The sequence below is a fragment of the Oncorhynchus kisutch genome, linkage group LG5 (assembly GCF_002021735.2).
Source record: "Oncorhynchus kisutch isolate 150728-3 linkage group LG5, Okis_V2, whole genome shotgun sequence".
NCBI classification, from domain to species: domain Eukaryota; kingdom Metazoa; phylum Chordata; class Actinopteri; order Salmoniformes; family Salmonidae; genus Oncorhynchus; species Oncorhynchus kisutch.
In genome coordinates, this window is record NC_034178.2 from 56,388,954 (window position 1) to 56,406,869 (window position 17,916).

The window sequence follows — 17,916 nt, forward strand, 5'->3', positions numbered from 1 at the left end:
GAACTCTCCAGTTGGTGGAACAAAACATTAAGGGGCTACTTTTGCAAAAGTGGGGTTACGTTAATCAACATTCAAACCAGATTTACTTTCCCATTGTTCCACAGTCTGTTATCCAATGTAAAAAACACTATTTCAGATCTTGCAACATAAGACTGAAAAGAGTTGATCGGTCACATATTTGAGACACCCCCAGCCTCAAAGTACCAATGCAAGGAGCTAAAGCTGAATAGTCATTTGTAAATCCCCAAGACAGAAGGCAGATGGTATAGGTCTAGGAAGTAGAGAGGCAACTGGCACAAGACTGTATCGGACGGTTACGATTGTTTAAGCCCTGTATCTGGGAACCATGCAATGAAAGACAAAACGTAATGTTCCTTCGATGTAATGAAAATCATTTGTCAGAGTCCAAAGCAACTTATACAAATGGGTCAAGTGCCACTGAGTGACGCTGGCCAGACTTTAGCAGCGTCAGGTCCAGGGCAGATGGCATCGCCAGCCAGGGAATGTGGCAGGGGAGGCAGACATTCACTTGCACGCGCGCACACATACACACACACACACACACACACACACATTGCTGGCAGCCCATGGTGATGCCACCTGCACCAGAATGCTACCTAATTAACCCTTGAGAAACCCACGGCTCAGACTCCGCAATGACTCACTTTCCCAGCAGCCCCAGGCCTGCTGCTGTACTGGGTCAGTGGATACAAGGGAGGGATGGGGTGTTGGGCTAAGGGCTGGAGTAAACATGCAGGACTTGGCCTAGGGAGTGGATGGTTCTTAGGGTATAGGATAGGACAGCATAGATAAGTATGGATAGGGACGAATAAAGGAGACCATGGATAAAGGGGTGAGAGGCAGAGGAGAAAACAGAAGGCAGTCGGTCATACTGTATATTATTACCTTGATGTAGCTCTCCAGCTGGGGGTAGACTCTCTGCACCCCAAAGAAGATTGACAGGGGTGTCCTGTGGGGAAAGGAGGCGCTGACCACGTGAGTGACCTCTGGGAAGCTGAAGACCCGGAAACCAAACTTCTCATAGAGCTGTTGGAGCTCCTCACTGGGCCTAGTATCGCCCTCACTCAGGACACTACCCACCGCACAGCGACACTTCTCTCCTATCACCTAGAGAAAAAAGGAAGGAAGGACGGAAGGGGGGGAGAGAGTCTTGTCAGCAAAAGGTTAAATCTCACTGTGAGGCAGAAATGAACAATCTGTTGTGACAACAGTCTGTTTGCATTTAATGTGATTGCTTTAGTTTCTATTGGGTTGTTGCCTATTTGTGGTGTTTATACAGCAATCATGTAAAAAAAATCTTTAGGGGTGAATCAGATTAATATTGCAGAAAGATTGTTGCTTCCATCAATGTAAATGTCTGCATCATTTCCAATCCTGTATATATTTTTGGGGTAAATATATATATCCATATACACATATATACATACACATACCTACAGTGGGGAGAACAAGTATTTGATAACCTGCAAAATCGGCAGTGTTTCCTACTTACAAAGCATGTAGAGGTCTGCAAGTTTTATCATAGGTACACTTCAACTGTGAGAGACAGAATCTAAAACAAAAATCCAGAAAATCACATTGTATGATTTTTAAGTATTTAATTTGTATTTAAGTATTTTTAAGTATTTAATTTGTAATTAAGTATTTAATATTGCATGACATAAGTATTTGATACATCAGAAAAGCAGAACTTAATATTTGGTACAGAAACCTTTGTTTGCAATTACAGAGATCATACGTTTCCTGTAGTTCTTGACCAGGTTTGCACACACTGCAGCAGGGATTTTGGCCCACTCCTCCATACAGACCTTCTCCAGAATCCTTCAGGTTTCGGGGCTGTCGCTGGGCAATATGGACTTTCAGCTCCCTCCAAAGATGTTCTATTGGGTTCAGGTCTGGAGACTGGCTAGGCCACTCCAGAACCTTGAGATGCTTCTTACGGAGCCACTCCTTAGTTGCCCTGGCTGTGTGTTTCGGGTCGTTGTCATGCTGGAAGACCCAGCCAACACCCATCTTCAATGCTCTTACTGAGGGAAGGAGGTTGTTGGCCAAGATCTCGCGATACATGGCCCCATCCATCCTCCCCTCAATATGGTGCAGTCGTCCTGTCCCCTTTGCAGAAAAGCATCCCCAAAGAATGATCTTTCCACCTCCATGCTTCACGGTTGGGATGGTGTTCTTGGGGTTGTACTCATCCTTCTTCCTCCCCCAAACACGGCGAGTGGAGTTTAGACCAAAAAGCTCTATTTCTGTCTCATCAGACCACATGACCTTCTCCCATTCCTCTCTGGATCATCCAGATGGTCATGGGCAAACTTCCGACGGGCCTGGACATGCGCTGGCTTGAGCAGGGGACCTTGCGTGCGCTGCAGGATTTTAATCCATGACGGCGTAGTGTGTTACTAATGGTTCTTTTTGAGACTGTGGTCCCAGCACTCTTCAGATCATTGACCAGGTCCTGCTGTGTAGTTCTGGGCTGATCCCTCACCTTCCTCATGATCATTGATGCCCCACGAGGTAAGATCTTGCATGGAGCCCCAGACCAAGGGTGATTGACCGTCATCTTGAACTTCTTCCATTTTCTAATAATTGCGCCAACAGTTGTTGCCTTCTCACCAAGCTGCTTGCCTATTGTCCTGTAGCCCATCCCAGCCTTGTGCAGGTCTACAATTTTATCCCTGATGTCCTTACACAGCTCTCTGGTCTTGGCCATTGTGGAGAGGTTGGAGTCTGTTTGATAGAGTATGTGGACAGGTGTCTTTTATTCAGGTAACGAGTTCAAACAGGTGCAGTAAATACAGGTAATGAGTGGAGGGGTTCTTAAAGAAAAACTAACAGATCTGTGAGAGCCGAATTTCTTACTGGTTGGTAGGTGATCAAATACTTATGTCATGCAATAAAATGCAAATTAATTACTTAAAAATCATACAATGTGATTTTCTGGATTTTTGTTTTAGATTCCGTCTCTCACAGTTGAAGTGTACCTATGATAAAAAATTACAGACCTCTACATGCTTTGTAAGTAGGAAAACCTGCAAAATCGGCAGGGAATCAAATACTTGTTCTCCCCACTGTATATAGTGATACGTACTTATTTTAGAATATACCTTTTTTATTCCCCGCAAACCCCACCATCCTTCCTCCAATTGGAGTAAACTAATAAACAATAACACTTAGGCTTCTACCTTCAGTTTATTCATATTATACACATTTTACAGACAATCTATTTTACAATAGTTAGATTTTGTTTGTTTTTACTATTTCCTCTATTTCTGATGTCCATCCAGTTTGATTTCTATTTGTAACTGTGCTATTTCGCAACATTTCTGAACCTGTATACATTTTACAGACCCCGTATGTTTTACATTGGTATTCTTGTTATTAGTCCCACCCTTCTTGTCCATTCAACCTGTCCCATCTATCTCTCAACATTTCGGATTTCTATTTGCCATATATTTTTCAACTGTGCTGTGATGCTTCACAAAAGTACTGAACCGTTCTATTCTCATAGCTTCTACAGAATAAACATTTTTGCTAAAATAATAATTATATTATTGATTGATTGACTATGGCTTTTCAAATCACCCAGTACTGCTATCTGCAGCGTTAGTTCTACAACAATCATGTATCATTATTCTAAAAACAATCTGAAAATGTGTCAATATGTTTGTCCTCAGCCTCAACCGTGGAACAATTTCCAAATTGAACTCTCGCTTCCGACTCGCTCTATCGCTGTTGTTCTGTCCCTCTACCTTTCTCTCATTACAGTCACTCAGAGAGCCTGTAATTATACATGCAAACTGCCTCCATGGATGAGAAGGATGCCTCCTCTCTTTCTTTCTCCTTCCCTCCCTCAACAACCCCCTGAAGCCTGCCGCAGCAATTAAGGACTGCAAAACCACTATTGTTGTAAACACTGCCTTTATCTAAACCCACCTTTATCTATGCCCATCAAAGTCTACAAGTCACCTCCCCCCCAAAAAAATTGTCCACCGTCTGAAAAATAGCCAACCAATTTCACAGACAGACGGTTCCTTCAGTCTCCCAAAATGTTCACCTTCTAACAAACGGATGAGTCACAAAGAAGAGACAGAAGATTGGCTGGCAGAAAACAGCTTAACAAACCATGTGAAAGGAAAACAAATATTACACAAATAAAGAAATACAAATAAAGGACAAGTTTTAGAATCCACCACAGTTGGCAGGCAATGTTAAGAGCAAGGCTCTTGTTAGGCTCTAAGACACTGACTGCTACTTTTGGCTGTTCAGTTGTGCTTGGTGGTTCTCTCTCCAATCTGGGGAGTGAATCGAATCATCCATTAAAGGGTAGAAAAAGAGGAGCCACTTAATGCAAATTAAGACTCATGGCACATCCGAAATGACCTCCGGATTGTGTACAAACCAATGGCCAATAAAACGGCTGATTTCTCACCAATTTTCATATCCTAAGTCCCAGAAGAGTGGGGGCTGTTATAGCAGCAAATGGGGAACCAACAATAACATAACATATAACATATTATTGCCCATGATTAAGAATAAGATGCTGGACGAGCACATGTCCACATACTTTGGGTCATGTACTGTACTCCCATTCATTTTTTCAACTGGTAACGGGGGACCTCCAGATGAGTCTTATGAGGCCTGTGGACAACCTAGAGCAAAACAACTGACATGTACACCACCGTGGTCAGAAAGTCTCATATTTCCATAGAGGGGTCATAATAGTTTGTAGGCCAAACCGTTCAAACACTTCAGACAATTTTGTTAGAAGACCGATTCTTGGAGTTGAGAACCCCTGAATTGGCTCAGTGTCTCCAGGGGGAAAAGTTGTGGTGGAGGGCAGGGGGAATTAGTTTGTTTTACATTTGTTTCTATTGCAATTTCATTGGATATACTGTGTCCATTATAATGATCATGATAAATGCATTTTTCTGGTTCAGAGAAGCTGTCAGTCAGTCTCTTCACGTTCATAAGCATGGCACGGTGGCCAAAAAACCTGCAGCATTGTTACACAGGTCAGACAGCAAGGTTTAGACAAACCGCAACTGTTGCAAACCAAATGCTAGCTCAGTAATATAGGGAAATATTGTCTAGATGCTTTTTTCCAGGGGAGATGTAGTTCATCACCGATCCTCCACCAAATTTCACAGTGGGTGCGAGACCTGGAGAGGGCTACAAGCCACAGTGTCTCGCACCCATTGTGAAATTTGGTGGAGGATCGGTGATTATCTGGGGGTGCTTCAGCAAGGCTGGAATCGGGCAGGTGTGTCTTTGTGAAGGACACATGAATCAAGCCAAGTACAAGGTAGTCCTGGAAGAAAACTTGCTTCCTTCTGCCCTGACAATGTTCCCCAACTCTGAGGACTGTTTTTTCCAGGGGGACAATGCTCCATGCCACACAGCCACGTTACTCAAGGTGTAGATGGAGGACCACTAGATCAAGACCCTGTCATTGCCAGCCAAATCTCTAGACCTGAACCCCATTGAAAACCTCTAGAATGTGATCAACAGGAAGATGGATGGTCACAAGCCATCAAACAAAGCCGAGCTGCTTGAATTTGTGTGCCAGCATAGGCATAAAGTCACCCGACATCAATGTGAAAGACTGCTGAGAGCATGCCAAGACGCATGAAAGCTGTGATTGAAAATCAGGATTATTCCACCAAATATTGATTTCTGAACTCTTCCTAAGTTAAAATATGAGTTTTGTGAGGTTTAAATTATGAATATGAACTTATTTTCTTTGCATTATTCAAGGTCTGACAACACCACATATTTTTTTGTTATTTTGACCAGTTGTCATTTTCTGCAAATAAATGCATAGTTGAATGTGCTGACAACAAAATCACAAAAATTATCAATGGAAATCAAATTTATCAACCCATGGAGGTCTGGATTTGGAGTCACACTCAAAATTAAAGTGGAAAACCACACTACAGGCTGATCCAACTTTGATGTAATGTCCTTAAAACAAGTCAAAATGAGGCTCGGTAGTGTGTGTGGCCTCCACGTGCCTGTATGACCTCCCTACAACGCCTGGGCATGCTCCTGATGAGATGGCGGATGGTCTCCTGAGGGATCTCCTCCCAGACCTGGATTAAAGCATCCGCCAACTCCTGGACAGTCTGTGGTGCAACGTGGCGTTGGTGGATGGAGCGAGACATGATGTCCCAGATGTGCTCATTTGGATTCAGGTCTGGGGAACGGGCGGGCCAGTCCATAGCATCAATGCCTTCCTCTTGCAGGAACTGCTGACACACTCCAGCCACATGAGGTCTAGCATTGTCTTGCATTAGGAGGAACCCAGGGCCAACCGCACCAGCATATGGTCTCACAAGGGGTCTGAGGATCTCATCTCGGTACCTAATGGCAGTCAGGCTACCTCTGGCGAGCACATGGAGGGCTGTGCGGCCCCCCAAAGAAATGCCACCCCACACCATGACTGACCCACCGCCAAACCGGTCATGCTGGAGGATGTTGCAGGCAGCAGAACGTTCTCCACGGCGTCTCCAGACTCTGTCACGTGCTCAGTGTGAACCTGCTTTCATCTGTGAAGAGCACAGGGCACCAGTGGCGAATTTGCCAATCTTGGTGTTCTCTGGCAAATGCCAAACGTCCTGCACGGTGTTGGGCTGTAAGCACAACCCCCACCTGTGGACGTCGGGCCCTCATACCACCCTCATGGAGTCTGTTTCTGACCGTTTGAGCAGACACATGCACATTTGTGGCCTGCTGGAGGTCATTTTGCAGGGCTCTGGCAGTGCTCCTCCTTGCACAAAGGCGGAGGTAGCGGTCCTGTGGCTGGGTTGTTGCCCTCCTACGGCCTCCTCCACGTCACCTGATGTACTGGCCTGTCTCCTGGTAGTGCCTCAATGCTCTGGACACTACGCTGACAGACACAGCAAACCTTCTTGCCACAGCTCGCATTGATGTTCCATCCTGGATGAGCTGCACTACCTGAGACACTTGTGTGGGTTGTAGACTCCGTCTCATGCTACCACTAGAGTGAAAGCACCGCCAGCATTCAAAAGTGACCAAAACACCAGCCAGGAAGCATAGGAACTGAGAAGTGGTCTGTGGTCCCCACCTGCAGAATCACTCCTTTATTGGGGGTGTCTTGCTATTTGCCTATAATTTCCACCTGTTGTCTATTCCATTTGCACAACAGCATGTGAAATTTATTGTCAATCAGTGTTGCTTCCTAAGTGGACAGTTTGATTTCACAGAAGTGTGATTGACTTGGAGTTACATTGTGTTGTTTAAGTGTTCCCTTTATTTTTTTGAGCAGTGTATAAACTCAGCCAAAAAAAGAAGAAACGTCCCTTTTTCAGGACCCTGTCTTTCAAAGATAATTCATAAAAATCCAAATAACTTCACAAATCTTCATTGTAAAGGGTTTAAACACTGTTTCCCATGCTTGTTCAATTAACCATAAACAATTAGTGAACATGCACCTGTGGAATGGTCGTTAAGACACTAACAGCTTACAGACGGTAGGCAATTAAGGTCACAGTTATGAAACCTTAGGACACTAAGGAGCCCTTTCTGCTGACTCTGAAAAACACCAAAAGAAAGATGCCTAGGGACCCTGCTCATCTGCGTGAACGTGCCTTAGGTATGCTGCAAGGAGGCATGAGGACTGCAGATGTGGCCAGGGCAATAAATTGCCATGTCTGTACTGTGAGATGGCTAAGACAGCGCAACAGGGAGACAGGATGGACAGCTGATCGTCCTCGCTGTGGCAGACCACGTGTAACAACACCTGCACAGGATCGGTACATCCTCCCTTTTTTTCAGGGTCCCATTATTCCATTTCTGTTAGTCACATGTCTGTGGAACTTGTTCAGTTTTTGTCTCAGTTGTTGAATCTTGTTATGTTCATACAAATATTTACAAATGTTAAGTTTGCTCAAAATAAACGCAGTTGACAGTGAGAGGACGTTTATTTTTTGCTGAGTTTATGTCTACAGGCAGCCACCCCGGAAGTGCTAGTGATGGCTGTTTAGCAGTCTGATGGCCTTGAGATAAAAGCTGTTTTTCAGTCTCTCGGTCCCAGCTTTGATGCACCTGTACTGACCTCGCCTTCTGCATGTTAGCGGAGTGAACAGGCAGTGGCTCGGGTGGTAGATGTCCTTGATGATATTTTTGGCCATCCTATGGCATTGGGTGCTGCAGGTGTCCAGGAGGGCGGGAAGTTTGCCCCCAGTAATGCATTGGACAGACCGCACCACCCTCTGGAGAGCTTTGTGGTTGTGAGCGTCGCAGTTGCCATACCAGGCGGTGATACAGCCCGACAGGATGCTCTCAATTGTGCATCTGTAAAGGTTTGTGAGGGTTTTAGGTGTTAAGTCAAATTTCTTTAGCCTCCTGAGGTTGATGCGCTGTTGCCTTCTTCACCACACTGTCTGTGTGGGTGGACCATTTCAGTTGGTCAGTGATGTGTACACCAAGGTACTTCAAATTGATTTCAATCAAATGTATTTATGAAGCCCTTCTTACATCAGCTGATGTCACAAAGTGCTGTATAGAAACCCAGCCTAAACCCAACCCAAAACAGTAAGCAATGCAGGTGTAGAAGCACCTGCTTCCACCTTCTCCACTGTGGTCCCATCGATGTGGATCAGGGGGTGCTGCCTCTGCTGTATCCTGAAGTCCACAATCATCTCCTTTATTGTGTTGACGTTGAGTGAGAGGTTATTTTCCAGGCACCACACTCCCAGAGCCGTCACCTCCTCCCTGTAGGCTGTTTCATCGTTGTTGGTAATCAAGCCTACTACTGTTGTATCATCTGCAAACTTGATGATTTAGTTGGAGGCATGCTTGGCCACGCAGTCATGGGTGAACATGGAGTACAGGAGGGGGCTAAGCATGTACGCTTCTGGGGCCCCAGTGTTGAGGATCAGCAAAGAGGAGGTGTTGTGTCCTACCTGCACCACCTGGGGGGGGCGACCCGTCAGGAAGTCCAGGACCCAGTGGTAAAGGGCAGGGTTCAAACCCAGGGCATCAAGATTGATGATGAGCTTGGAGGGTACTATGGTGTTGAATGCTGAGCTATAGTCAATGGACAGCATTCTTACATAGGTATGCCTCTTGTCCAGATGGGACAGGGCAGTGTGCAGTTTGGTGGCGATTGCATCGTCTGTGGATCCATTGGGGCGGTAAGCGTGGAGTGGCAAAGAAGGTGGAGGTGATATGATCCTTGACTAGTCTTTCAAAGCACTTCATGATGAGAGGTGAGTGCTACGGGGCGAAAGTAATTTAGTTCAAACACACACAACTACAAAAGTTTGGCATCACTGAGAAATGTCCTTGTTTTTGAAAGAGAGGTAGATTTTTTGTCTATTAAAATAACATCAAATTGATCAGAAATACAGTGTAGCCATTGTTAATGTTGTAAATGACTATTGTAGCTAGAAACGGCAGATTTTTATATGGAATACCTACATAGGCATACAGAGACCCGTTATCATCAACCGTCACTCCTGTGTTCCAATGGCACATTGTGTTAGCTAATCCAAGTTTATCATTATAAAAGGCTAACTGATCATTAGAAACCCCATTGCAATTATGTTATAACAGCTAAAAACTGTGGTGCTGATTAAAGAAGCAATAACACTGGACTTCTTTAGACTAGTTGAGTATCTGGAGCATCAGCATTTGTGGGTTCGATTACAGGCTCAAAATGGCCAGAAACAAATAACTTTCTTCTGAAACTTGTCAGTCTATACTTGTTCTGAGAAATGAAGGCTATTCCATGTGAGAAATTGCCAAGAAACTGAAGATCTCGTACAACGCTGTGTACTACTTCCCTCACAGAGCAGCACAAACTGGCTATAACCAGAATAGAAAGAGTGGGAGGCCCCGGTACACAACTGAGCAAGAGGACAAGTACATAGAGTGCCTAGCTTGAGAAACTGATGCCTCACAAGTCCTCAAATGGCAACTTCATTAAATAGTACCCGCAAAACACCAGCCTCAACGTCAACAGTGAAGAGGTGACTCCGGGATGCTGGCCTTCTAGGCAGAGTTCCTCTGTCCAGTGTCTGTGTTCTTTTGCCCATCTTAATTTTGTATTTTTATTGGCCAGTCTGAGATACAGCTTTTTCTTTGCAACTCTGCCTGGAAGGCCAGCATCCCGGAGTCGCCTCTTCACTGTTGACGTTGAGGCTGGTGTTTTGCGGGTACTATTTGTGCTGATGCACAATCGAGAGCATCCTGTCGGGCTGTATCACCGCCTGGTACGGCAACTGCTCTGCCCACAACCGCAAGGCTTTCCAGAGGGTAGTGCGGTCTGCACAACAAATCACCAGGGGCAAGGACACCTACACCACCCGATGTCACAGGAAGGCCAAAAAGATCATCAAGGACAACAACCACCCGAGCCACTGCCTGTTCACCCCGCTATCATCCAGAAGGCGAGGTCAGTACAGGTGCATCAAAGCTGGGACCGAGAGACTGAAAAACAGCTTCTATCTCAAGGCCATCAGACTGTTAAACAGCCATCACTAACATTGAGTGGCTGCTGCCAACATACTGACTCAAATCACTAGCCACTTGAATAATAAAAAATTGGATGTAATAAATGTATCACTAGTCACTTTAAACAATGCCACTTTATATGTTTACATACAGTATATACATATGAGATGAGTAATGTAGGGTTACGGCTTTCCTCCTCTTCTGAGGAGGAGTAGTAGGAAGGATCGGAGGACCAAAATGCAGCATGGTATGTATCCATAATATAATTTAATGAGAATGAATACAGAATACAAAAAGAACAAGAGAAACAAAATGAAAACCGAAACCGTCCAGAATGGTGCAAACACTAAAACGGAAAATAATCGGCCACGAAACACAGGTGGGAAAAGGCTACCTAAGTATGATTCTCAATCAGAGACAACTAACGACACCTGCCTCTGATTGAGAACCATACCAGGCCAAACACAAAAACACACATAGAAAAAGGAACGTAGACAACCCACCCAACTCACGAACTAAGAACTAAGGTCAGAAGGTGACAATACTGTACTCTATACCATCTACTGCATCTTGCCTATGCCGTTCGGTCATCGCTCATCCATATATTTACATGTACATTTCTTATTCATTCCTTTACACTTGTGTGTAAAAGGTAGTTGTTTCAAAATTGTTCGCTTACTTGTTAGATATTACTGCATGGTCGGAACTAGAAGCACAAGCATTATTTGAAAATAATATGTTGCGATAACTGTCGTTTTGATTTCGTAGTGAAAAAAACATTGCTTTTCAGTTAGGGATTTTTAGGGATTTAGGGATTTTTCTTAACGTTAAGGATCCCAATTTGGTTTACATGATTTAACTTTAAACGTTCAGACCCCTACTCCTTGATATCAACCAATCAGCATCCAGGATCCAAACAACCAGTTTTGTAATAAACAACATATCGCCATCCCTCTCTCGCTCTAGTAATCTTGACTGAGTCTGAGAGGTCTCCTTTAACACTGGCAGCTGAAGTAGAGTACTAATCACCTTGCCTCAGGGAGACAACGCGCTTTCCTCACTCAAGCCATAACCTACTACACAGCTCTGAAAAGTAGGCTACTGGTAAAACCCTTCAGATTTCACCACACCCCAGACTCAACCGGTATTGGCGCCTACATCGATCCCATCTCATTTCTCTTCAAAGTATTGCATCGCAATCAAAAGGCAGCTGTCTACTGCCTACCTATCTCCCAGGTAGTATTTTACCAGAAGATAGCTTAACTGAAAACGGAATCCCATTTGAGACCTGATTCAAAGGCAGCATCATTTGTGGATTGAGACAGACCCACCATCATCTACTCTCCATCTCTGGTTCCTGCTGACACTCACCCCCCACGCCCATTTCAGCCTGTGGAGTGTCAGCAGCAGAAGGGCCAGTGTCTCTCCGCTCTCTCAGCATGGCTGTGGATGGCTCCTATGACTAAAGTGTGTGGTTAAAAAGCAGTACCATCACTGCAGCTCTGTCTCTGCTAACCCCCAGTAGCAGTACACAAAGGCCAGGGACACACGCAGGGCTAGCTAGCGCCTGGGTCTCCCGCCGCGATGAGACGGGACAACTATCACCACATGGTGCCATCCTAGACCAGAATCGCAGAAATCTGGACTGACCTAAGGAGAGATGCAGGAGGAGAGGAGAGAAGAGAGGGAGGGATGTGGAGAGGAGGGATGGAGGAGGCAGTGAGAAAAGGGGTGGTGATAACAGCAGAGTCCATACAGAGACACTCTTCATCAGCTAGTGACAGGCCAGGGACCCAAATGAGTCCCACTGTCCACTAACACTGCTCTAATTAATGATCACTGTCAGCAGGGCTAGGGAGAGGAACATACACTGCTGTACAGTAGACTACACCTATAACCCAGTCTGTCAGCACAGGGCTGGAGAGAGGAACCTACAACTAGCCCAGTCCCCGTACAGATCTGGGATCAGAATAGACAACACATAGTCTATCACACCCTCACACCCAATAGGAAGTCTCCACCAGAGAAGATGGATACAGTGAGATAAGAACTTCTACACTAGCTTTCATAAAGAGGGGGAGAAGTGTTCAGTTCAAACTGTCCAGTTGAATTCTATCAAGTAGCCTATAGGCTACTATAGAAATGGTAAGGTCACAACGCACAAGGCATTTCCTGGACATTGTAAAACTGGGTAGAGAGCTCACTCTGATACTCTCAAAAATGGTGTAGGACTGAAGAAATAGCCTATAGAGATTGAAAAAACTAGCTTTAGTAAGGCCTGGACATTTGATAGTATTTTTGTAGCGATTGTTTTTGGTCACAGCTCGGGGCCCCTGTGGATTGGAGCCAACACAAGTTTCACAGCGGGACACACTGGACAAAGAGGCGCAGCTATAAACTCTGCTGCTGAGCCCTCTGGGAGATTGATGGACTTCAAAAACAACTTTGAACGCAGTCCCATGTATTCTTCATTTCACATCCACTTAGGAAGCACCTCTCACTCCTCTTCCCCTCCCTCCCTCTACTCTTCTTCTCTTTTCTCCTCCCCTTTCTTCTCTCCTCTCCCCTTCTCATCAACTCTCTGTCTCTTCTCCAGCACACCCCTCCTGGTGCGCTAGCCTTTTCATGTTCGGGCAATGCTTAGACTGGTGCTAAAATACTAATAAATTGGTCTCAGGGAGCCACTTGGGACTGTACTCTGTGAGGGCTTTTGATAAATCGTGGCATCAAGATGAATGGGGGCATTCTGGGGCTGGGTAGTGGGGTGTTCAGGGAGTGGAGTAAGGTGGTCACGGGGTGGGGCTGGAGCAGTCAAGGACCTTGAAGATAGGGCTGAATGTTCCGTCTCTCAGAGGGTTACCTCCATCAGTGTTTCGCTCCAGCCCTTTCTCTAGTGTTTAAGTTTGATCTGTCAATCATCACAAACAAAGAGCTCCACATCCTGCAATGTACTGCAACATAATATGGACAGGACTCACAAATGAACAGACAGATTTGTCATCTCATGCCCCCCTCTCCCTCAGAATGCATCCCACTTTGACAATCCCTATGTCACAAAGACCTCCAACCCTGACCCTGAGAGATCAGCAACCTTATCTCAAAATGGAGCATAGTCTCAAATCAAATGTTATTTGTCACGTGCCTCGTAAACAACAGGTTTGGACTAACAGTTAAATGCTTACTTAGGAGTCCTTCCTAATAATGCAGTCTATTGAATACATCATTTAAACATTCACTGTATAGATTGGAAAAAGTATGTGAACCCCTAGGCTGACTCCAAAAGCTAATTGGAGTCAGCTAACCCGGGGTCCAATCAATGAGACGAGATTGGAGACGTTGGTTAGAGCTGCCTTGCCCTATAAAAAACACTCACAAAATTGGAGTTTGCTATTCACAAGAAGCGTTGCCTGATGTGAACCATGCCTCGAACCAAAGAGATCTCAGAAGATTAAGAATTGTTGACTTGCATAAAGCTGGAAAGGGTTACTAAAGTATCTCTAAAAGCCTTGATGTTCATCAGTCCACGGTAAGACAAATTGTCTAGAAATGGAGGAAGTACAGCACTGTTGCTACTCTCCCTAGGAGTGGCTATCCTGCAAAGATGACTGCAAGAGCACAGTGCAAAATGCTCAATGAGGTTAAGAATAATAATCCTAGAGTGTCAGCTAAAGACTTACAGAAATCTCTGGAACATGCTAACATCTCTGTTGACGAGTCTACGATACGTAAAACAAGAATGGTGTTCATCGGAGGACACTACAGAATAATCCACTGTTGTCCAAAAACAACCTTGCTGCATGTCTGAAGTTTGCAAAAGTGAACCTGGATGTTCCACAGGGCTACTGGCAAAAATATTCTGTGGACAGATGAAAGTACAGTTGAGTTGTTTGGAAGAAACACACAACACTATGTGTGGAGAAAAAAATAGCACAGCGCACCAACATCAAAACATCATCCTAACTGTAAAGTATGGTGGAAGGAGCATGGTTTGGGACTGCTTTGCTACCTCAGGGCCTGGACAGCTTGCCATCATCGACAGAAAAATGAATTCCCAAGTTTATCAAGACATTTTGCAGTAGAATGTTAGGCTATCTGTGCACCAATTGAAGCTCAAAAGAAGTTGGGTGATGCAACAGGACAATGAATCAAAACACAGAAGTAAATCAACAACAGACTGGATTCAACAGAAGAAAATATGCCTTCTGGAGTGGCCCAGTCAGAGTCCTGATCTCAACCCGATTGAGATGCTGTGGCATGACCTCGAGAGCAGTTCACACCAGAAATTCCAAGAATATTGCTGAACTGAAACAGTTTTGTACAGAGGAATGGTCCAAAATTCCTCCTGCAAACCGTAGTCTCGCTTTTTTATGGCGGTTTTGGAGCGGTGGAATCTTCCTTGCTGAGCAGCCTTTCAGGTTATGTTGATATAGGACTCGTTTTACAGTGGATGTAGATACTTTTGTACCCGTTTCCTCCAGCATCTTCACAAGGTCCTTTGCAGTTTTTCCACATTTCGCACAAAAGTACATTCAACTCTAGGAGACAGAAGGTGTCTCCTTCCTGAGCAGCATGGCGGCTGCCTGGTCCCATGGTGTTCATACTTGCATACTATTGTTTGTACAGATGAACGTGGTACCTTCAGGCGTTTGGAAATTGCTCCCAAGGATGAACCAGACATGTGGAGGTCTACACTTTTTTCTGAGGTCTTGGCTGATTTCTTTTGATTTTCCCATGATGTTAAGCAAAGAGGCACTGAGTTTGAAGGTAGGCCTTGAAATACATCCACACCTCCACCTCCATTCGACTCAAATTATATAAATTAGCCTATCAGAAGCTTCTAAAACCATGACATCATATTCTGGAATTTTCCAAGCTGTTTAAAGGCACAGTCAACTTAGTGTATGTGAACTTCTGACCCACTGGAATTGTGATACAGTGAGTTATAAATGAAATAATCTGTCTGTAAACAATTGTTGAAAAATGACTTGTGTCATGCACAAAGTAGATGTCCTAACTGACATGCCAAAACTATAGTTTGTTAACAAGAAACTTGTGGAGTGGTTGAAAAACAAGTTTTAATGACTCCAACATAAGTGTATGTAAACTTCCAACTTCAACTGTACCTCTCTGCATCTTCATAACAACTTTGTCAATATGACTTAAACATGATAATAGACCATCCAGCTTCTTCAACTTGTTCAATGACACCCTTTATGTACAACTCCAGTTGAGGTTTAGGTCTTAGAGAATGTTTTGAACCAAATACAATGCTTTTGGTTTTAGATGTATTTAAGAGAGCGACAGAGAGACGAGTGGAGCGCTTCCGAGAGAGGGGGGTAGTGGTGGGCAGACTGGGAGAAAAACCTCAGCCTTTGAACTATGTCGAGAGAGGAGGAGAGGCTGTGGAAAAGAGGAGAGAGAGATGAGACAGACTTTACGCCTGGTGATGTCAGCTGTTTGAAGGAAGGGAAGGATAGGAAGAACAGAACAGTTGCTCCACAGCCCTGTATTTATGCCAACCGTGTCAGGACCACCTCGAGCCCTTTCTCTCTGAGTCTTTTGTTTCCACAGAGGAAGTGATTAAAAAGAGAAGACTTTAGACTTGTGAAAAATATGAGGATATATACACGATGGAGGAAAGAAGAAGCCACACTTAACTGAAAACCAACCTCTCCTCTGACAGTTGTGCTTTTGTCAATTTAAACTCCCCATTCCATACAAAACCAATAGCCTTTCTCTAAGTAGAAAACACTATTCCAACTCTGACTGTTCGAAATGGCACCCTAATCCCTATGGGCCCTGGTCAAAGGTAATGTACTATACAGGAAATAGTGTCCCATTTAGAACACAGCCCCTGTTTTTCTGCCCATCCCCCTACCCTCCCTCCAGGGGGCCCAAAGCACTGAGGGCTTCTGACCTTGGGAACAGATAACATCCCGGGGTTTTAACAAACAAGCTGAGATCATTACGCCAATTAGGCCTAGCCAAACTTACATCAGGACTTGGCTGTGGCTGTACACAGGGGATAGCCTATAGGGTCCATTGCTAATTGCGGGCTTGGGAAAAAGCAGATGGGTGTCGGTGTCACAAAGGGGGATTGGAAGCAGAGCTGGGAAGAATCATTCAACTCTGGTAGCTAACATTCCAACAGGTTGCTGTGGGTACAAATCGGGCTCAGATAGGGAGAAGGGTACAGTCATTTATCTTGTAACTCCAGCTCATAGTATTAGTCTCTCCAAGGTGGCATAGCAGTTCAGACGTCTTTTGTCCTCGTCTTGTCGTGTCCTGTATATATATATATTTACAACTTTTTCACATACATTTTATTTTTATTTTTCCATCAACTCATCTTCAAAACACTCTCCTGCAACCCGCCTCACCAATGTATATTTATAAAAAAGTATTATTTACCTCAGATCTGTAATCCTCCAAGAAGCTAGCCAGAAACTCCAAGAAGCTAGCCTGAAACTAGCCAGAAGCTAATCCAGAAGCTAGTTCAGAAGCTAGTTAGCTCCTTTACTGGCAAATCGTTAGTATTCAGCTAGCCACGGTTTGTGGTCATCAGCTATCCTTTAGCTCGAAAATCTATCGCCAGTTCTGTACGGCGCAGCGCGGCTCGGAACGGAACATACCGGACCAATTTTTCTCTCCATGTCCCTGGACATTCATACCCGGATCTCACAGCTAGCTAGCTGCTATCCGTGTGACCATCGGCCTTCGTCGATTCCGGAGCAAACATCAATTATTCCGGAGCTAGCAAGCTCGGTCAATCACTCCTGAGTTCCATCAATCACACCTGGGCTGCAGTCACCTATCCGGACCCGTTTTACTGCCTTCGCGGAGCCCCACCGGGCCTTCACAACTGGACTGCCGACGTTATCTACCCGAAGGAGTTATTCGGCCGGCTCCTCCGTCGCGACGTTACCTGAACGCCCATCTGCGGCCTGCTAACCGTTAGCTGTCTTACCGGCTGCTATCTGAATAGACAATCGGACAATTTTTTTATTATTATTATTTTTAAAAAAAAAAATTTTAAATTATTATTATTATCTTTTCTTCTTGGGCCTCTATAACTATATCTATTGTTTTTATTTTTGTTGTTGTTGTGTGATTTGGATTAATCCCCTCTACCACACGGAACCCCACTAATCTACTGACGGAACGTAAGGGGTGGCTAACAGACCTCCATCCTATGCTAGCTTGCTACCGATGCCCTGGCTAGCTGTCTAAATCACCAACCAACCTCTCCACTCACCGGACCCTTTTGATCACTCGACTAAGCATGCCTATCCTTAATGTCAATATGTCTTGTCCATTTCTGTTCTGGTTAGTGTTTATTGGCTTATTTCACTGTAGAGCCTCTAGTCCTGCTCACTATACCTTATCCAACCTATTAGTTCCACCACCCACACATGC

The 17,916-nt window shown here is 44.7% G+C and overlaps 1 protein-coding gene across 1 annotated transcript in view; it reads right to left on the reverse strand.

The window, feature by feature from the left end:
* The window catches only part of LOC109891294 (testis-expressed protein 264), an 86,609-nt gene that overhangs the window by 57,242 nt on the left and 11,451 nt on the right, over positions 1-17,916 (reverse strand). Inside the window, exon 2 of the mRNA XM_020483726.2 lies at positions 907-1,128. Within this exon, the coding sequence (XP_020339315.1) occupies positions 907-1,128 (222 nt within the window). The remainder of the gene's footprint in view (positions 1-906; positions 1,129-17,916) is intronic.